The sequence below is a fragment of the Stegostoma tigrinum genome, chromosome 1 (assembly GCF_030684315.1).
Source record: "Stegostoma tigrinum isolate sSteTig4 chromosome 1, sSteTig4.hap1, whole genome shotgun sequence".
NCBI classification, from domain to species: Eukaryota; Metazoa; Chordata; class Chondrichthyes; order Orectolobiformes; family Stegostomatidae; genus Stegostoma; species Stegostoma tigrinum.
The window spans coordinates 43,380,307-43,400,393 of NC_081354.1; the positions used below are offsets into that span (position 1 = coordinate 43,380,307).

Below are 20,087 nucleotides of genomic sequence, written 5' to 3' on the forward strand. Positions count from 1 at the left end.
TCCATCCCACCTTTCCCAGAAATGAGTTTGAAAGATGCGTATATTCAAAATTACTGTTGCCACTCCAAGATATCTCATGAATTCCTAAACTGAAGGAGAATGTTCATGTCATATAGCCATATAGCATGGAAACAAACCCTTCAGTCCAACCAATCCAATGCCGAACATAAATCCAAACTAAATTAGTCCCATCTGCCTGATATCCAACCCATATCCTGCCAAACATTTCCTACTCGTGTGCTTATCTAAATGTCTTTATCTAAAATATAATTGCACCCACATCTACCACTTTCAAAGGAAATTCATTACATATGTGAACTACCCTCTGTGTAAAACAAAATTGCCACTTACGTCTTTTTTTAAAATCCCTCTCATCTCACCTTAAAATGTGCCTATTGTCTTGAAATTCCCCATCCTAGGGAAAAGACTGTATCTGTACCTCTCATTATTTTATAAACTTTTATAAGGTCACCTCTCAACCCCTATGCTCCAGTGGAAAATGTCCCAGAATATCCAGCTTTTCTTATAACTCAAACCTTCCATGCCTGGCAACATCCAGGTAAATCTCTGCTGACCCCTCTCCAGCTTAATATCCTTCCTATAACTGAACAACCAGAATTGGACACAGTGTTCTAGAGGAGACTTCACCAATGTCCTGTACAACCTCAGTATGACTTCCCAATTCCTATACTCAAAATGACTGAGCAATGAAGGCAAGCATGCCAAACATCTTGTAGGTCCTTTATCAAAATGTTTCCCATGGAGGTACCACCTGAAATTTTAACTGCTTTCGCTCATTTGCTGACTGATGTCCTGTGCATTTATATTATTCGCTCTGATTTTGACTTTCTGCATTTCCAACATTTCCTTTTCTTTCTTCAAACTTGTCATTGTCTTTTTTTGCTAGGATTGGGAGTAGGAAACATGTTCTATATATTTTATGAGGACGGAATCAAGGTGATTCAACCGATAGAATGTGAGATTCAGCGACACATTAAACCTTCTGAGAAGATTCTAGGAAATCAGGTGGGTACATTTGTAGAAATGCAGTCGTTTGAATTGATTTATTTATACAGCAATATCATTCATTGTCAAAATTAAAGCATTTCACCATTTCCTGTGGTGTGTCCTATCCCTGACTCCAGATATACTGCAAATGAATTTTCTTAGAGACAACAAAAAACTGCAGATGCTCGAATCTAAGGCAGACAATCAGGAGGCTAGAAAAACACAGCAGGCCAGGCAGCATCTGGTGGTAGGGAGCAGGCAACATTTCAGATATTATCCATCTTCAGGACTGGCCTGCTGTGTTCTTCCAGCCACAAAAACACAGTTGCCGGAAAAGCTCAGCAGATCTGGCAGCATCTGTGGAGGAGAAAACAGAGTTAACGTTTCGGGTCCGGCAACCCTTCCTCAGAATTTCTTCCAGTTCTTCCAGCCTCCTGTTTGCCAAATAAATTTTCACCTCCGCCAGTTTCACCTAAAGTTTCACCTTTATTGTCTTCAAAATCTCATCTCAGGACTGTAATAAATAAACAATAAATAATCAAAATAAACATATAAAGATACAGTTAAGCTCATCTTGTTTTGAGGGTGGCTTTGCTAGTATGATCCAATAGTTGCAAAGCATAAGAAATGGTTTCAGAGTTATATTTTCCCTGTTCTTAATTCTTCCTAGCCCCCAGCCTTCATCCTTCCCATTCACTTCCCACTCACCTCCATCTTTACTCATACCCTCCCTTGCCTGTTTTGTGTGCCAGCATACTCTCCATATTTCATGTCCCTCCAGACTCCTTTCATTATCCCCGTGATACTTTCATACCTCTTCCATTAGATTCATGTCTCCTCCATACCTACTCTCAAAGTGTACACCATGTGCAGAAGCATTGAGTCATTAACAAGTCTAAAATGCCCTTGGAACTAACAAAATAAGTGAGCAGGCTTTGAAAATTTTCTTTGAAAAATGATAACTGTTAATTCTGGCACTCTGTAAAAGTGTCAACCTACTACAACCATTCATAGTATCAGTAAATACACTTGTAATCCTGTTCAAACTTTTTTTTCTCATTCAAATAAACAAGCAGGCATTATAAACCACTTCAAAGACACTGATAACTTATTATGACTTCTTAAATCAGTTAATCAAAGGCTGCCTTTCAAGATTGGGTATAAAGAATGGCTTTACATTCAAGCCATGTAAACAGATCTGCTGAACTGACCCCATTAGCCATTCTTGGCCAAATATTTATTATAAGGAATACAGATATCTGTTGATCTATTTACCAGATGGTTGCATCGTGCCAAGCTCCAACACTGATTGATGAATTTAGTTTTGAAGGCAATGTTGATAATGACTTGCCACCGTTATCACCCATTGGTTCTACACATAGAGGATGCTGGAATGGTCGGCTTGCAAGTGGCATTGCAGTAATTGAAGGGATATCAATGGGGCATAAGGATATGGATGGGATATGTACTGGAATTCAGCAGCCATGAGGTTTCTGAGGGAACATTGGCAAGGCCTTTTAAATTTCCTTTTCCAAAGGTACCTGACTCCTCAGTAGGCTTCCCTCAGAGTTCCTAAATTTACCTGATTGGGTTTTACAGATTACTACATACCAACCTCTATGATGAGATTAGTGTGGAGTATGAAATCAGATTTCTCCAAGGCCTTTGTAGTGTGATCCTATCATCACAGGATATTTATGCAAAGTACTGGCCAGACACAGTTCCTGACTAGGGGAAGAGCCATGGTCAGAAATGGAGAGGTATATTTGAAGCTCTGGTGCTGTAGTTATTTTACCCATTTTCAACAGAATTCAAGGCAAGTGCTGAAAAGGAAATTCCACTTAATGGCCTCTATTATTGACACTGACCTTTTAATTTCCGGATAGCTTTTAAACTGATTTCAAGCACTCAGACTGCCATGGTAGCATCTGAAATGAGGTTTCCTGAATTATTAATCCAGTAACATTACCATGAAGCAATATTATTGAATTGCATATCTTATAATACAGAGACTATTCTTTTTATAATCACTGTTTCAAACAGGTGTTTGATTATTTTGAATGTCACACAATGGTTTTTATTGCTTTTTTGACATTATTGATATATGTTGCAAGTGCATTCCTTTCTGAAATGTACAGGGCATCAAGTGGACTTGGTGAAACCATCCCACTTGACTGTCCTCTTGCATGCCCATTTGTCTATCCTCAGCATGTTGCAAAGCTCCAGCAAATTACAGTAAAAACTGGAGAAGCAACATTTCATCTTGAAACTAGAAATTTTTCAACCTTCTGGGCTCAGTGTTGAGTTCAACACCTTCAAATTATGAATGCATTCTTTCCTTCTTTTAGTTTTACTTGTTACATTCTCCGTCACCCTTTTCACCTCCCCCTACCACCCACCCCAGTGGGACTGTCTGTTTTTTCCCAGTCTAGCCGTTAGACTCGCCATTGTTATGTAATTCTCACATTCCGATCACTTAATCTGAACTATTAACCTCCTCCAATGACCCTCCCCCCACTACTGCATATACGCTACCCCCTCCACACCAATTCAGCTGTGATGAAGAGTCATCTAGACTCAAAACATTAGCTTGCTTTCCCTCCATGGATGCTGACTGACCTACTATGATCTCCAGAAGTTTTTTGTTTTCAGTACAGATTCCAGCTTCTGCAATAATTTGCTCCTACATTGTATTTCACTCATGTCAACTTTGATTTAAATTGAATGACAAATAGCCAATGTCCTTTTGGTTTTGGCTCCTTACCCCATTGAACATAAGAACACAAGAGCTAGGAACAGGAGTAAGGCCATCTGGCCCCTGGAGCCTGCCCCGCCATTCAATAAGATCATGGCTGATCTTTATGAGACTCAGCTCCACTTACCCAACTGCACACATTAACCTATAATTCTTTTACTGTTCAAAAATGTATCAGACCTTGCCTTAAATATATTCAGCAAGGTAGATTCAACTGCTTCACTGGGCAGAGAATTCCACAGATTCACAACCCTTTGGGTGAAGAAGTTCCTCCTGACCTGAGTCCTACATCTGCTTCCTTTTATTTTGAGGCTATGCCCCCTAGTCCTAGTTTCACCTGCCAGTGGAAACAACCTCCCTGCCTCCACCTTATCTATTCCCTTCATAATCTTATATTTTCTATAAGATCTCCCTTCATTCTTCTGAATTCCAATGAGTATAGTCCCAGCCTACTCAGTCTCTCCTCATAATCCAAACGTCCCAAATCTGGAATCAACCGAGTGAATCTCCTCTGCACCCCCTCCAGTGCTAGTATCTCCCTTCTCAAGTAAGGAGACCAAACTGCACACAGTACTCCAGGTGTGGCCTCACCAGGACCCTACACAGCAGCAGCACAGCCTCCGTGTTTTAAAACTCCATCCCTCTAGCAAATCCCATTTGCATTTTTAATTACCTGCTGCAGTTGCAATTCTACTTTTAGCGATTCACGCACAAGGATACCCAAGTCCCTCTGCATAGCAGTGTGCTGCAATTTTTTAGCATTTAAAACAAAGTCCATTTTGCTGTTATCCCGACCAAAATGGATGACCTCACACTTATCAACATTGTGCTCCATCTGCCATACCTCTGCCCACTCATTTAGACTATCCATATCCTTCTGCAGACTTTCTGTGTCTTCTGCACACTTTGCTCTACCACTCATCTTAGTGTCATCTGCAAATTTTGATACACCACACTTAGTCCCCAACTCCAAATCATCCATGTAAATTGTAAACAATTGCGGTCCCTGAGGCACACCAGTAGCCACTGACTGCCAAGCAGAAAAACATCCATTTACCCCTACTCTTTGCTTTCTACTCGTAAACCAATCCTCTATCTGTGCCAATCCATTACCTGTAATACTGTGCAACTTTAGATTCCCAGCAATGTGGAAACAGGCCCTTCGGCCCAACAAGTCCACACCGCCCCTTGAAGCATCCCACCCAGACCCATCCCCCTATAATCCACACACCCCTGAACACTATGAGCAATTTAGCATGGTCAATCCACCTAGCCTGCATATCTTTGGACTGTGGGAGGAAACCGGAGCACCTGGAGGAAATCCACACAGACAAGAGGAGAATGTACAAACTCCACACAGACAGTCGCCTGAGGCTGGAATTGAACCCGGGTCCCTAGCGCTGTGAGGCTGCAGTGCTAACCACTGAGCCACCGTGCTGCCCCATTATCTTATGTAGCAGCCTTTGGTGTGGCATCTTGTCAAATGCCTTCTGGAAATCCAGAGACACCACATCCACAGGTTCCCCATTGTCCACCATGCAAGTGATCTCCTCAAAGATTTCCACCAAATGAATTAAACGTGACCTACCCTTTATGAACCCATGCTGGGTGTTAACATGGGGCAATTTATATCCAGATGTCTTGCTATTTCTTCCTTAATGATAGATTCAAGCATTTTCCCCACTACCAAAGTTAAGCCAATGGCCTCTAGTTACCTGCTTTTTGTCTACTTCCTTTTTCAAACAGTGGCATCACGTTAGCTGTTTTCCAATCTGCAGGAACCACCCTCGAGTCCAGTGAATTTTGGGAACAGTTTTTCTCAAAGTAAGGAAGAGTTAGGATGTGGTAATATCACTGAACTCATAATCTAAAGGCCCCAGCGTAATGTTCTGGGGACATTGGTTTAAATCCCACAACCACAGATGGTGAAATTTGAAGTCAATTACAGTTTGGAGCTCAAAGATAGCAATCATGTCAATTGTTGTAAAAATCCATTAGGTTCACTTATGTTCTTTAGAGAAAGAAGTATGCCATCTTTACCAAATCTGGCTGACATGTGACTCCAGACCCAAAGCAAAACTCTCTTTTGAAACAGGTACTCAGTTCAAGAGCAGTTAGGAACAGGCAAGAAATGCCAGTCTTTCCAGCAAAATCCACATGCTCTGAAAAAATAATAAAAGAAATGTCTCAGAGATAATGGAAACTGCAGATGCTGAAGAATCTGAGATAACAAACTGTGGAGCTGGATGAACACAGCAGGCCAAGTAGCATCTCAGGAGCACAAAATCTGACGTTTCGGGCTGAGACCCTTCATCAGAGGGTCTAGGCCCGAAACGTCAGCTTTTGTGCTCCTGAGATGCTGCTTAGCCTGCTGTGCTAATCCAGCTCCACACTTTGTTATCTATAAAAGAAATCCCTATCACAATGTCTCTTGATTTTGTGTCTTTACGCCACACCTCTTCTCAATGTGCTCTGCTCTAAGAAGAATAGCTCCAACTTCTCTCATCTAAACATACAATGGAATTCCCTCATGCCTTGAAACCAATGCCTCATTGCATTTCACTTTACTGAGTGAGGTCATTTGTCACCATAGAACATAGAACTACACAGCACAGGAACATACCCCACAGCCCAAGATGTTGTGCCGAATATGACTCCAAATTAAAGTAACCCTTCTGCCTATCCTTGGGCCATATTCCTCCATTCATGTTCTTATTTAAAAGTCTCTCAGACACCCCTATCATCTGACTTCACAACCACCGCAGGCAGCACGGTCCACACTCCTACCTCTCCGTGTAAAAAATGTTGCTCCTCACGTGTCATTTGACGTTGACCCTCTCACCTTAAATGCATACCCCCTAGTATTAGACATTTAAACTCTGGGAAAAATATTCTTACTGTCAACCCTGTTTATGCATCTCATAATTTTATAGACTTCTATCAAGTCTCCACTCAGCCTCCACCAGTGCAGAGAAAACAACCTGAGTTTTGCTCGCCTCTCCTCATAGTTCACACCCTGTAGCATCCTGGTAAACCTCTTCTGCATCCTCTCCAAAGCCTCCGCATCCTTACTGTAATGTGGCAATCAGAATTAAATGCAGTACTCTGTGGCCTAACCAAAGTCTTATAAATCTGCAACATGACATCCTGACTCTTGTTTCAGAGATAGTAGGAACTGCAGATGCTGGAGAATCTGAGATAACAAGGTGTAGAGCTGGATGAACATAGCAGGCCAAGCAGCATCACAGGAGCAGGAAAGCTTGACGTTTCGGGCCTAGACCTTTCTTCAGAAATGGGGGAGGGGAAGGGGGTTCTGAAATAAATAGTGAGGTGGCGGGTGGACAGAAGATAGACAGAGCAGAAGATAGGTGGAGAGGGGACAGACCGGTCAAAGAGGTGGGGATGGAGCCAGTAAAGGTGAGTGTAGGTGGGGAGGCTAGGGAGGAGATAGGTCAGTCCAGGGAAGACATACAGGTCACGGGGGTGGGTTGAGGTTGGTAGGTAGGCGAAGCGAGTGGGGCTTAAGGTGGAGGGGTTAGGTAGGAGGAAGGACAGGTTAGGGAGGCAGGGACGAGCTGGGCTGGTCTAGGGATGTGGTAGAGGGAGGGGAGATTTTGAAGCTTGTGGCCACTGTTGGAACAATCATGGATGACGTCCTGTCTTCCGCCGCCAAATACACCACTTCCGGCACAGCGAATACCACTGCCTCCATTTCCGAGTCCAACACCAGAGAAACTGAGCACGGACCTACCATCACTGCTGCTGCCACCTTCATATCCCACTCCACCCACCGATGACACTGATACAATTCCGCCCACCACCGTTGATGCAACTCCGCCCGTGGCCAACGCCGACGATGCTCCACCAACTGCCTCTACAGCCAGCAGCTCCAGAGGAGACAGCAACCCCCAGTCCTGCCGAGTCTTCACCATTCCCACAGACCTCCCCGTTACTGAGGACGAACGCTCAGTAAAGGGCTCAGCTTTTTCCCCCTCCATCCACACATCAACAAGTACTGGTCACGCTTGGACATTGAGCAGTTTTTCTTCTGCCTCCGCGCCTACTTCTTTAACCGTGACCCTAACCCACCTTTTACCGAACCCTTCTCCTGCCTCTAACACACCCCCTCCTCCCGGACATCACCCCAAGGCCTCCTACCCTCCCTCAACCTCTTCATCTCCAACTGCCATCGTGACATCAATCGCCTCAACCGCTCCACCCCTCTCACCCACTCCAAGCTCTCCCCCACTGAAAGTGCAGCCCTCGGTTCCCTCCACTCCAATCCCAACCTCACCATAAAACTCGCGGACAAGGGAGGCGCAATTATAGTACGGTGCACTGACATCTACGTCGCCAAGGCCAGACGCCAACTCTCCAACAACTCCTCCTGGCTCGAAGGGCCGAATGGCATATCCCAGCACCTATTGTCTGTTGTCTATTGTCTATTGATCATGACCCCACCCGCAAACACCAAATCTTCATCTCCCAAACCATCCACAACCCCACCACTTCAGGTGACCTCTCACCCACAGCCTCCAACCTCATTGTTCCCCAACCCTGCTTCTATCTCCTTCCCAAATCCACAAACCTGACTGCCCTGCCATTGTCTCCGCCTGCTCCTGTCCCACCGAACTTATCTCCCCCTTGGTCCAGAAGCTCCCTACCTACATCCGTGACACCACCCACACCCTCCACCTCCACCAGAACTTCCAATTCTCCGGTCCCAAAGCCTCATCTTTACTATGGACATCCAGTCCCTTCTGCTGACACCCTCATCTGCTCACCTGAACTCGTCCTCACCCTCAACAACTTCTCTTTCAATTCCTCCGACTTCCTGCAGACAAAGGGCTTGGCCATGGGCACATGCATGAGCTCAACCTACGCCTGCCTCTCTGTAGGTTACATGGAATAATCCCTCTTCTGTACCTACACTGGCCCTAAACCCCACCTCTTCCTCCATTACATTCCACCTCATGGTTCCTCAAGGAGCTCAAACAGTTCATCCACTTCACCAACACCTTCCACCCCCAACCTTAAGTTCAACTGGATCATCTCTAATACCTCTCTCTCCTTCCTGGACCTCTCTGTCTCCATCTCCAGCAGACAACTAAAAACCGATATCCATTTCAAGCCCACTGACTCCCACAGCTACCTAGAATGCACCTCGTCCCACCCATCTTCCTGCAAAAATATCATCCCCTATTCCCAGTTCCTTCACCGCTGCTGCATTCCACTCCCGTCCATTTCAGATGTCCTCATTTTTCAAGGACCGCAACGTACGCCCCTCAGCGGTTGAGAACTCCCTTGACTATATTTCCCGCATTTCCCACAATTCATCCCTCACACGTCCTCCCCACAATAAAAACCAAAACAGAATCCCCCTCATCCTCACGTACCACCCCACCAACCTCCGGATCTAACACATCATCCTTCGACACTTCCGCCATATGCAATCTGACTCCACCACCAAAGACATTTTTTCTCTCCCCACCCTTATCTGCCTTCTGGAGGGACTACTCTTTCCATGACTCCCTTGTCCACTCCACACTCCCCTCCAGCCCCACCACAGCCGGCAATTTTCCCTGCAACCGCAGGAAGTGCTACACCTGCCCCTATACCTACGCCCTCACCCCCATCCCAGGCCCCAAGAAGACTTCCACCTGCAGATCTGCTAATGTGGTGTACGGCATCTGCTGTTCCCATTGTGGCCTCCTCTACATTGGGGAAAACAAGCAGAGGCTTGGGGACTGCTATGCAGAACACTTACACTCGGTTCGCACTAAACAACTGGACCTCCCAGTCGTGAACCATTTCAACCATTTGGGCGGCATGATGGCTCAGTGGTTAGCACTGCAGCCTCGCAGCACCAGGGACCCGGGTTCGATTCCAGCCGTAGGCAACTGTCTGTGTGGAGTTTGCACATTCTCCCTGTGCCTGCGTGGGTTTTCCCCGAGTGCTCCGGTTTCCTCCCACAGTCCAAAGATGTGCAGGCTAGGTGGATTGGCCATGCTAAATTGCCCATAGAATTCAGGGGTGTGTGGGTTATAGGGGGATGGGTCTGGGTGGGATGCTCGAAGAGGCGGTGTTGACTTGTTGGGCCAAAGGGCCTGTTTCCACACTGTAGGGAATCTAATCTAAACTCCCCCTCCCATTCCGCAGACGACATGGGCCTCCTGCAGTGCCACAATGATGCTACCCAAAGGCTGCAGAAACAGCAACTCATATTCTGCTTGGGAACCCTGCAGCCCAATGGTATCAATGTGGACTTCACAAGCTTCAAATTCTCCTCTTCTCCCTTCCGCATCACTGAATTTTTTTCTCTTCAGTCTAGATTGCTCCTTGTTCTTTCCATAGTCTTTGGATCAGAAGTAGGCTAATCATCCTGTTGAGTCTCCTCCACCATTCAATGGGATCATGATTGATATGCTAATCCTCAGCTCCATTTACCCAAGTTTTTTTTGATTACTCTACAATTCTCTTACTGATTAAACATCTGTCTGAGCCTTGATTATACCAAACAACCAAGTGTGGACAGCTCTCTGCTCTAAAGAATTCCACAGATTCACTACCCTCTGAGAGAAGAAAATCCTCCTCATATGTATCCCCTTATTCTCAGATTATGTCCTTTCACCTTGGGCTCATCAGCAATGGGAAACAATTTCTTGTGTCAAGTCCCCTCAGAATCTTGTATGTTTCAATCAGGTTAGCTGTCATGAGGCCAAAGCTACTCAATCTCTCCTTGTAACATAATCCTTCTACGTTCTGCATCATATGCAGTGCACCTTCTATGGACTACTTCCAATATCAGTATATGTTTCCTTTCATAAGAAGCCCAAAACTATCTACAGTATTCCAGCTGTGGTCTGATTAATGGTTTGTATAGTTTTAGAAAAATATTCCACTCCCTTTGAGCTAAAGGCTAGTCGTTTCTGGCTGCATGATAGAGGGATGGTCATTAACGGAACAGGTAATGATGGTTGGGCCTGGGGAACAACCTACAGGACTACCTTGCAGCGATACTGTGGGACTGGGATGATTGATACCCAATAACCACACAATTTTCCTTTGTGCTAGGTTTTGACTCCAATCAGTGATTGCTTCCTGACTCCTATTGACTTAAGTTTTTTCCAGGGCTTTTTGAAACCATCCCTGGTTAAATGTCTTTATATCAAGAGCAGGCAGTCTCACAAGTGGTGCAATAAGGTCCCTAAGAGTGTATAAATTAATTGATTAATGGCAAGAGGACTGAAAAGACATCCATCAACCTTCCCCTTTAGCGGCCTCCCAGTTGATTTTGCCTCCAAACTCATCATAGAAAACAACATTACATTCTGCACACTGTTTGCATTACTAGTAGAATGAATACTATAAATTAAAATGTAAACTATTTGCAGGCTCGTTGAATTAACCATGACAAATACAGGGTTACAGGGATACTGCAGGGGGTGTGAGTGTGGGATGCTCTTCAATGGGTTGGATAGGATTCAATGGGCTGAATGGCCTGATTCTGCACTGTAGGGATTTACAATTTATTTCAATACTCAATGCCTTCATATTTTGAGTTATGTTAGTTTTGATATATAAAGTTGACAATTGCAACTTTAATCTTATGCTCGTTTTTTAGAATACATTTATGTTTTAACTTAGGTTTAATGAAGGGGAGTACAAGGAGGCCAGTGAGAAACTTAAACACTGGCATAGAGCGTATGGGAAACATCCTGTTACTGCTCTGTAAATTTTGTGTAGTTAGAGTCCTCCATTTGTTAATTTTACTTTCCATTAAAACAATGATTCTTAATATGAATTTATTTTTCAGCAATACTGTTGTAATGTAACAGTTCCCTGCTGGGATACGTGCAATGCTTAGAAAAGCAATTGCATGGCAGACTTTTGAATCATTAATCTTTTTAGCTTGCCCATGTTCGAAGAAGCGCTACTACATTAAACACTGAATACACATTGTGGCTTGAAGTAAAAGTATGCCACAAAACATATTGAGTAATATACCACCATTACTTTGATTAGAAAAGGTTAATGTAATTTTCATTGCATCACTAAGTTAGTCTTAAGAAGTTTGAGCATTTATGTGAGCTTATTTATTTGCTGCATAGTTATTATCAGAGAGCAGAGAAAGAAGAATGGAAATATAAAGAAAGCAAGGTTTTAGCAAAGATTTGTAGCTCAGGTTGTGAGTGAGGTTGCTGACTTGTTCACCGAGCTGGTTTGTTTTCGTTCAGATGTTTCATCACTGTGCTAGGTAACATCTGCTGTTACCTAGGGGGCCTCTGCTGAAGCAATGTTGTTCTACTCCGCTTGGAATTTATATTTTCTGGTCTGTTAAATGGAGTAGTGTCATTTCCAGTTTTGCTCTATATGCGTTTTTATTTGCGGTCCAATTCTATATATTTGTTGATTGCATTATGGGTTGAGAACCATGCCTCCAGAATGTCAATGTTTGGCATGGCCTGCTAAGATTACATTGTCCCAGTTAAACTGATGGCCTTATGTGTCATACGCCTATTAAATGCAACAAATCAGAAGAGACCCACCACCTCATCAACAATGTATTTGCTGGGATTAAATTCATTAGAGAAGAAGAAAACAACAATCAGCTTCTATTTCTGGATGTAGGAGTTGAACTACCTTCTCCACCTGCATTGCCACTTTCAGTGACCTGTGTACTTGTACATCCAGATCCCGCTGCCTATCAGTACTCTTAAGGGTTCTACCATTTACAGTATATTTTTCATCTGGATTAGACCTCCCAAAATACATTACCTCATATTTTTTGGGATTAAACTCCATCTATGATCTTTCTGCCCAAAACAGCCAACCCACCTCCATTCTTGACTGTTCCCAATTACGTTGGACCAGATCTTTGACAAAACTACAAAATGTATCTCAAAGTATTTTTTAAATATTTCGATGTCCACATTTCCCTCACCACCCAACCACCACCACAACCAACTTCCACCTATCAAATGGGTGGCTGCTTTATGCTTTCTTTATGAGGTTGCTGCCTTGCTTGCCAAGCGGGTTTGTTTTCATTCAGATATTTTGTCACCATGCTAGGTGAGGCCTCCAATGAAGCAATCTTGATCTAACTAGTAATAGAGGGATATGGTCCCTGGAAGAGTAGGGCCTCTGAAGGGCCTGTTTCTGTGCTTCTTTGTTTTTGTCTTTGTTCTTTGTTCAATTTTGCTCCCTCTGGAAATAGCCCTTTTCTTGTGTACCTAATTGGGGCTTCCTTTGGTGGTATTTTACTAGCAGTTGGTGGCTCCCCCACCACTTCATCAAGTGAACACTGGCAGCCACTCTTTTGATGCAAGGGTATGGCCCACCAGTTGGCAGCTGTGATTGACTGGCAGTTCTTGGCAGACTGGACTTTCTCCCTCAGATCGTTGATACCAGGGAAGGCTCATTGCTGCCAGTTAAGTTCTTGATTTACATTGAACTTTCCAGACCTCCCTGAAAAGAGGTGATAAGGGCCTTTCACCAGCTCTTCAGCCATTATTAAGAATCCTGTCATCTCTGTTACATTCTGCCCGGTTAATCAGTTTAATATTCAATAAGGAAGGTCACATTTATAAAGTCTGAAATAGCTGCTACTATTTTTATGCTGTCCAAGCATTTTTGAATTTTTATTTTTTGATAACTTTAGTTTGAGTTTCCTATATTCACACTGAAATTTCAACTGCAATTAGTTTTAATTGTTTACTGAAGATTTTCCCATATTGTTTCTTAGGATGAAGTTTGTCCCAAAGCTGACAATGAAGCAATCCAGCGATGTGTGTGGGCTACTGCTGTGAACATTAGAAACAAGTACATCTATGTGACACAGCCAAAGTTGAACAGAGTGCTGATAGTTGATGTTCAATCTCAGAAAGCAATTCAGGTTTTTATTACTTTTACATTTCTCAGTCAGTTAAATAAGTCTGTGAATAAAAACATACTTTTGTACTTTAAAAGGTAAAATCATGGTTTACAAAATCAAATATTCAAATTTGCATGTATAGCAGCTTTATAAAATAAATGGCTGATGAACAACTTGGGAAGTCATGTGAAAATGTTTTTTGAACTTACTAAATATGGTCTATGAATTTTCTTATGCATGTGAAACATTTGAACAAAAACATTGAAATGCTTAGTTTCTCATAGTAACTGTATAATTAGTTTGTGTTTATTCAATTTACTGATGATGGCTGAGTAGTGCAAGTGTTATCATGAACGTTACTGTTTTCTATTTGCTTTATTCCCTTTGTGGAATATTTAGTCTAAATATTGAATCAGAATTTCAAAATCCCCCATACATACATTTAGTGTAATGGTAAATACAAAGGGTGTAAAAGGAGATGGAAGGCCAAACAGGGACCAAAAGAGAATTCTATACATGGAGATATGGATGAGGTGTTAAATGAATACTTGGCATACATCTTTTCAGGACATCGTGATGCTGGGGGAAGCTCAGTCAGTAGAAAGGCTTAAAATTGATAAGAAGGAGCTATTGGATAAGCTGTCAGGGCTTAAAGTTGATAAGGCACCATTGCTGAATCAGATGCACCCAGAGATAATGAAGGGATAAGAGTGGAAATTGCAGTGGCACTGGTGATAACCTTCCATAGGTTTTGGTTGGTGCCAGAGGACTGGAGAATTGCAAACATTATACATGGTTCAAAAAAGTTTATAAAAGATACGCCCAGCAATTAGAGGCAGTTGGTGGTGGGGAAATTTCTACAAACCATTACTTGAGAAAGAATTAATAGTCATATGGAAAAATGTTGGCTAATTTGGAAGAGTTAGCATAGATGGATAGATGGATAATTAGATAGATGGATGTTTGATGATGTGGATACAATGGGCCTCTTTCCATGTTGGATAAACCCTTTGTCTAGTTAATTATATCCAAAGTATATTCTTTATAAATGCCTATGCTGTGGTCCATTGAATTCATTGTGGAAATGGCAAAATGCCTGGAAGCTCAATGGGATACTAAAAATTGATTGTATTTTTGAAAGTACTATGGATTCTAGCCCATGTTTCCTTGTTCTGTTCTGCTAAACTAACCCTTGGGAGATATTTCTATAATGGAGGAATAGAAGTTTGGCAGAATTTTAACAGAAATGGGTTGACAACTTTGTTAAAATAGCAAACAAAGGGATTTGACCCAAGTGTATTAACATAATCATAGAATTGTTATAATGCAGAAGGAAGCCACTTGGCCCCATCATGTCTGCACATTGAGTTCATGAGCATTTTGATTTATTGCTAAATTTTGCCTTTTCCCATAACCCAGTACATTGTTTCTATTTTTTAAAAAAATCTAATGCCCTCTTGAATGCCTTAATTGAATCTGCCTTCACCATACATTCTTAATCCAGACCACTTGCTGTTAAAGAAGTCTTTTTTCACCTTTCATTTTCTTTCTTTTGCAAACTTCTTGAAAAGAATGCCCTCTGGTTCTGAATTCTTTATTTAACAGCAAGTTTTTTTCACTATACACCTTTATCCCTAAACACCTGTATTCCTCATGCAGACGGTCTCAAGGCCCTCCACTTCTTCCTGTCCTGCAGGCCCGACCAATCCCACTCCACCGACACCCTCATCAGCCTAGCCGAACTTGTCCCCACCCTCAACAACTTCTCTTTCGATTTCTCCTACTTCCTATAGGCAAAGGGGGTGGCCATGGTACCCGCATGGGCCCAAGCTATGCTTGCCTCTTTGTAGGTTACGTGGAACAGTCCCTCTTTCACACCTACACAAGCCCCAAACCCCACTCTCTTCCTTCCGCCTTTTGCTCCCCAGAGGAGCTCAAACAGTTCACCCACTTTACCAACACCTTCCACCCCAACCTCAAGTTCACCTGGGCCATCTCCAACGCATCCCTCACCTTCCTGGACCTCACAGTCTCCATCTCAGGTAACCAGCTAGAACTGATGTCCATTTCAAGCCCACTGACTCCCACAGCTACCTAGAATACACTTACTCCCACCCACCCTCCTGCAAAAATTCCATCTCCTATTCCCAATTCCTCTGCCTCTGCCGCATCTGCTCCCAGGATGAGGCATTCCACTCCCGCACATCCCAGATGTCCACGTTCTTCCAGGACCACAACTTTCCCCCCGCAGTGGTCGAGAATGCCCTTGACCGCGTCTCTCGCATTTCCCGCAACACATCCCTCACACCCCGCCCCCGCCACAACTGCCCCTAGAGGATCCCTCTCGTCCTCACATACCACCCCACCAACCTCCGGATACAACGTATCACCCTCCGACACTTCCACCATCTACAATCCGACCCCACCACCCAAGCCATTTTTCCATCCCCACCCTTGTCTGCCTTCCGGAGAGACCAGTCTCTCCGCTCCACACTCCCCTCCAACCCCAGCACACCTGGCACCTTCCCCTGCAACCGCAGGAAGTGCTACACTTGCCCCCACACCTCCTCCTTCACCGCCATCCCAGGATGATCTTCCATATCAAACAGATGTTTACCTGCACATCTGCCAATGTGGTATTTGTATCCATTGTACCTGGTGTGCTCCCTCTACATTGGGGAAACCAAGCGGAGGCTTGGGGACTGCTTTGCAGAACACCTCCGCTCGGTTCACAACAAACAACTGCACCTCCCAGTCGCAAACCATTTCAACTCCCCCTCCCATTCCTCAGACAACATGTCCATCATGGGCCTCCTGCAGTGCCACAATGATGCCACCCAAAGGTTGCAGGAACAGCAACTCATATTCCGCTTGGGAACCCTGCAGCCCAATGGTATCTACGTGGACTTCACAAGCTTCAAAATCTCCCCTTCCCCTACTGCATCCCAAAACCAGCCCAGTTCTTCCCCTCCCCCCACTGCATCACAAAACCAGCCCAGCTCATCCCCTCCCCCCACTGCATCCCAAAACCAGCCCAGCCTGTCTCTGCTTCCCTCACCTGTTCTTCCTCTCATCCATCCTTTCCTCCCACCTCAAGCCGCACCTTCATTTCCTACCTACCACCTCATCCCGCCTCCTTGACCTGTCCATCTTCCCTGGACTGACCTATCCCCTCCCTACCTCCCCACCTATACTCTCCTCTCTACCTATCTTGTTTTCTCTCCATCTTCGGTCCGCCTCCCCCTCTCTCCCTATTTATTCCAGTTCCCTCTCCCCATCCCCCTCTCTGATGAAGGGTCTAGGCCCGAAACGTCAGCTTTTGTGCTCCTGAGATGCTGCTTGGCCTGCTGTGTTCATCCAGCTCCACACTTTGTTATCTTGGATTCTCCAGCATCTGCAGTTCCCATTATCACTGATACAGTTTTTTTCACTGATTGTAGGAACTGCAGATGCTGGAGAATCTGAGATAATGAGGGTCTAGGCCTGAAACATCAGCTTTCCTGCTCCTCTGATGCTGCTTGCCCTGCTGTGTTCATCCAGCTCTACACCTTGTTGTAACAGTTTTTCACTATTTACTACATCAGTGATGAAAATGTCTGTCAAATCTCTCCACTGTCTTCTCCTCTCCTAGAAAACAATCCCATCTATACCAATTATTCCTCAAAACTGAAGTGTCTCATCCTTGACACCATTCTTGTAGACCTCCTCTGCATTATCTCCATTCACATCCTAATGTGTGCTATATGCAATACTCCAGCTGAGACATTTAAAAAAAAACTCTCACTCTGTCCTGTCACATGTAATGACTTATGTACATATACATCCAAGACTCATCCCTCTTGCATATTGTTTAGGACAATATTTTGTACTGTCTCCCCAGGGTGTATCACATCACACAGCAGACATGTTTTTAAAAATTCATTCATGGCATGTGAGCATTACTAGCTAGGTTGGCAATTATTGCTCATCCCTAGTTGTCTTAGAAAAAGCAGTAGTGAGCTGCAGTTCATTTTGTGAGAGGGATTTTCATTATGGAGGGATTTTCACTGATATGCCACAGATCCACCCACTCCACTTACTGGCCAATGTAAGTTCTACGCTGTCCTCCTTACAGTTTACAACTCTTCCAAGCTTTTCGTGATTCACAAACTTGGAAACTCTGTCATACACACCAATGTCTACATCATTTGTATATGTTAGGAAAAGCATGGTTCCCAGTATCAAACCCTAGAGGAATTTCACTACAAACATTCCTATCGTCCAAAAACTACCCATTAACCTTTATTACCACTATTCATAACTATCACTCAGCCAATTTTGCATCTGCATTATTAATGTCCCTTTTATTCTATGACCTATAAATTTTCTTGCAAGTCTATATGTGGTACTCACATCAAACAATTTTTGGAAGCCATGTGCACCATAGAATCCCTATAATTGGATGGTGTCCAAAGATACTTAGCCCCCTACCCCATCCACCTCACCTACACATCCGACACTGCGGGCAATTTTAGCGTGGCCGATCCATCCAACATGCACATCTTTGGCCTGTGTGAAGAAACCAGGGCATGCAGCAGAAACCCACACAGACTAGAGGAGAATGTGCAAACTTCACACAGACAGTTACCCAAGGATGGAATTGACCCTGGTGTTGTGAGGCAGCAGTAGTAACCACAGAGCCACCATGCCACCCTATACCATATCAACAGCCTTTGCTTCATCAATCCCCTCTGTTCCCTCTTCAAAAATACTCCAGCAAGTTAGTTGGACATGGCTATTCCTTAACAATATCCTGTTTTTCAGCACTTAGCCTTTTATGCAGTGACATTTGAAGTGCTCATATAAATAGTTCTTAAATGTTCCTGCTTCTGCCAACCTTTCAGGCAGCAAGCTCCAGGCGCTCACAACCATCTAGGTAAAAATGTTTTTCTTCAAGTCCTCTCTAATTTTCAGCTCCTCCACTTAAACAGGGACCCTCTACTAAAGGAAGCATTTCTCCCTATCTATCTGTTGATGCTGCTCAGAATTTTGTGCACCTCAATCAGATCCTCCCCTCAGCTATCTCTTTTCCAGAGGAAAATAACCCCAGCCTAACCAGCCTCTCTTCATAGCTGAAATGCACCAGCCTGGAGACAACATTCTGGTAAATCTCTTCTGCAACATCTCCAGTGCAGTCACATCTTTCCAATAGCTTGGAAGCCAGAACTACTCACAGTATTAGAGATAATAGGAACTGCAGATGCTGGAGAATCTGAGATAACAAGGTGTAGAGCTGGATGAACACAGCAGGCCAAAGCTGAACTTTCTTCAGAAATCATCTAAACAAGTGTCCAGGCCCAAAATGTCAGCTTTCCTGCTCCTATCTACCACTCATAGTATTCCAGCTATGGCCTAACATTGTATTCCACGCTGTTACAATATTGTCTAATAATGGCGATTATATGCCTTGTCTACCTGCTCACCTGCCATGGACATCAAGATCTCTCTGATCCTACAATTCAACATATACCCCTCACTTTATTAGTCCTCCCAAAATGCATTACCCTACTTCACAGTTTTCAGGATTAAATTATATTTGTCACAGTTTAGCCCATCTGCCACTGTTTAGCCCAGCTTGTTCTTTAGCCTGAGGTTCTCCTCTTCACTATTTGTCATTGTTAGATCTCATATCTTTCAATGAGAATCTGAGTCATAAAATTATATATTTTATTAAATTTATAAAACTATTGTTGCTGATGGTTCTGGAAGTCTTCTTGATTTTGTAGTTTATGGTATATAATTCTGAATTAACAAAGCCAAGTGAAAAAAGGCTTAATATTATTAAATTATTTGATTTTGATAATGCTTTAAAGGTTTAATACAATGGTGTAAATCATGGTAGGAGAGTTCCAAACTTTAATTTCCTGAGTGTTACGTGCTTAGACTTGTGACCTGTTTTTGCTGCATCCTGAGATTCCCACTCAATGTTATACATCTCCATATGCACACTTTTGACCTCCTGCATCAACACTGCCACACCTCCAGTTCCACTTTATCCTCTGGCTCATTTTGATGTGCTATCAAGGAATTTTTCCTTCAGACATTAAGAAACATGAGATGCAAAGAACTTAAAGATACCCACATTCCTTTGCAATCATTCACGCCATTCCTTCTCTCTGGATCCATCCTCTCTCCTAACCTCACTTCCTGTTGTGTATTTATTATCTTTTCTCTCTCTGGTGCTGAGTGTTCTGTACTCAGCAAAGTTTTATCCACCTGCACCCCACCTAATGAATTGTTAAACTCTTCCATCGTCTTTGCCTTCCATGTCCATTGACAAAAGTCCTCTCACCTTCCCAGAGATGCCTTCACCAACCTCCAAACTCTCCCTCCACTTGAATTGCCTCCTTCTGGCCTTTTACCTGCACTTGAAAATGTCAATGTGACATTGATAATTTTAATTTCTCTGCC

General features: G+C 43.5%; 1 protein-coding gene across 8 annotated transcripts in view; it reads left to right on the plus strand.

The window, feature by feature from the left end:
* fstl5 (follistatin-like 5) overlaps nucleotides 1–20,087 on the plus strand; it is a 568,620-nt gene that overhangs the window by 535,823 nt on the left and 12,710 nt on the right. For all 8 annotated transcript variants that reach the window (XM_059645031.1, XM_059645027.1, XM_059645034.1 and 5 more), the window contains 2 exons: nucleotides 908–1,026; nucleotides 13,509–13,658. In XM_059645031.1, the coding sequence (XP_059501014.1) occupies nucleotides 908–1,026; nucleotides 13,509–13,658 (269 nt within the window). The remainder of the gene's footprint in view (nucleotides 1–907; nucleotides 1,027–13,508; nucleotides 13,659–20,087) is intronic.